The sequence below is a fragment of the Sinocyclocheilus grahami genome, unplaced genomic scaffold (genome assembly GCF_001515645.1).
Source record: "Sinocyclocheilus grahami isolate Dianchi unplaced genomic scaffold, SAMN03320097.WGS_v1.1 scaffold682.1, whole genome shotgun sequence".
Lineage (NCBI taxonomy): Eukaryota > Metazoa > Chordata > Actinopteri > Cypriniformes > Cyprinidae > Sinocyclocheilus > Sinocyclocheilus grahami.
The window spans coordinates 1,004,978-1,006,218 of record NW_015505861.1 but is presented as its reverse complement, the minus strand read 5'-3'; the positions used below and the strand labels follow the sequence as shown (position 1 = coordinate 1,006,218).

Here is a 1,241-nt window from a genome sequence, read left to right as displayed (position 1 = left end):
TTTGTTTGTTTGGCTTTACGTATATTTACGTTTTAGTGATTTTGGTACATCATCTTTGTTTTATTTTATTTAAGTTTTTCATTTAATATTAATATTTTTATTTATTCCAATTAACAACAAAAAAAACGATTTCACTAGTTTTAGTAAAGGATAACAGACAATTTTTTTATAGTAATTTATGAATTAATGATTTTGTTTTATATATTGCATAATTACGTCATAATTTCTTTTTATGTATAACAGATTACAGTATTTTTTCCAAATTTGTAATCTTATCACAGACAATTAAAAGTATTTTCCGACAAAATAAACGCTTGAAGGATTAACTATTGAAATCAAGTCATAAGTATTTGTAATTTTACTAATATAAATTGAAATAATTAATATATGTATTTTTAAATATTAAAATGTGATTTTTATTATTATCGTATAATCCCACTCAGAGCTATCAGACATGAAGAATCTCAGACAGCAGAGTTTCAGGTGTTAAGAAAATACTTTGAATATTTTACTTGTGGTTTTGAAAATGGTATTGAATAATGGTATTTTTCGAGACTAGCTGAGAGTTTAAGCATGATGAAAAGTTTGGTGAGAATGAAATTATGATGAGAGTTCGATTGTGTTGAAAAGTATGATGAGAGGGATAGTTCACCCAAATGAAAATTCACTTAATTGCTGATAACATTGTTTTATTTGTACATGCTGCATTGTTTTAACTCCCAGTTCACAAAAGGAATTATGCAAATCTGTATAAAAGCTTCCCAAAAGATCCCACACCCCCAAATGAGTGTTTCACAGTGCATTTCCAAGTTTGCAGGCTGGTTCTGAGCACATTTCTGTGGAAGATTCAGCAGATTACTGCGGTCTGCTGTACTTTACTGTGACTGCATCATTCTCACTCACACACCTGAATCTGCTCTTTCATACGCAGAAAGTGCACTTGACTTTGCACATCTAGATGACAATAACTTCATTTCAATACATGGCGCTGAGATACTGCGCACAATAGTGGCGCAACCGTTTCGTGAATTGGCCCCTCTCGTCTGTGGTCTGTGGGCGCTTACAGGCATGATTGGATAATTACACATCCGTCAGTCTGTCATCATTGTGGTTTGTCACAGCTCTCCCTAGCTGTTAGTCTGACCACGGGCATTACACTGTCAGCTTTCATGTCTCGTTGTATAGATTTGTTTGGTTCAAAGGGGTCATATGATGCTTTTTTAAAGATCATTATTTTGTGT

General features: G+C 32.6%; 1 protein-coding gene across 1 annotated transcript in view; it reads left to right on the top strand.

Annotated features, from left to right (window-relative positions):
- The first annotated feature begins 454 nt into the window (after positions 1-454).
- Positions 455-1,241, top strand: part of LOC107559353 (histone-lysine N-methyltransferase 2C-like) — a 104,630-nt gene continuing 103,843 nt past the window's right edge. The window contains exon 1 of the mRNA XM_016243137.1: positions 455-483. Within this exon, the coding sequence (XP_016098623.1) occupies positions 455-483 (29 nt within the window). The remainder of the gene's footprint in view (positions 484-1,241) is intronic.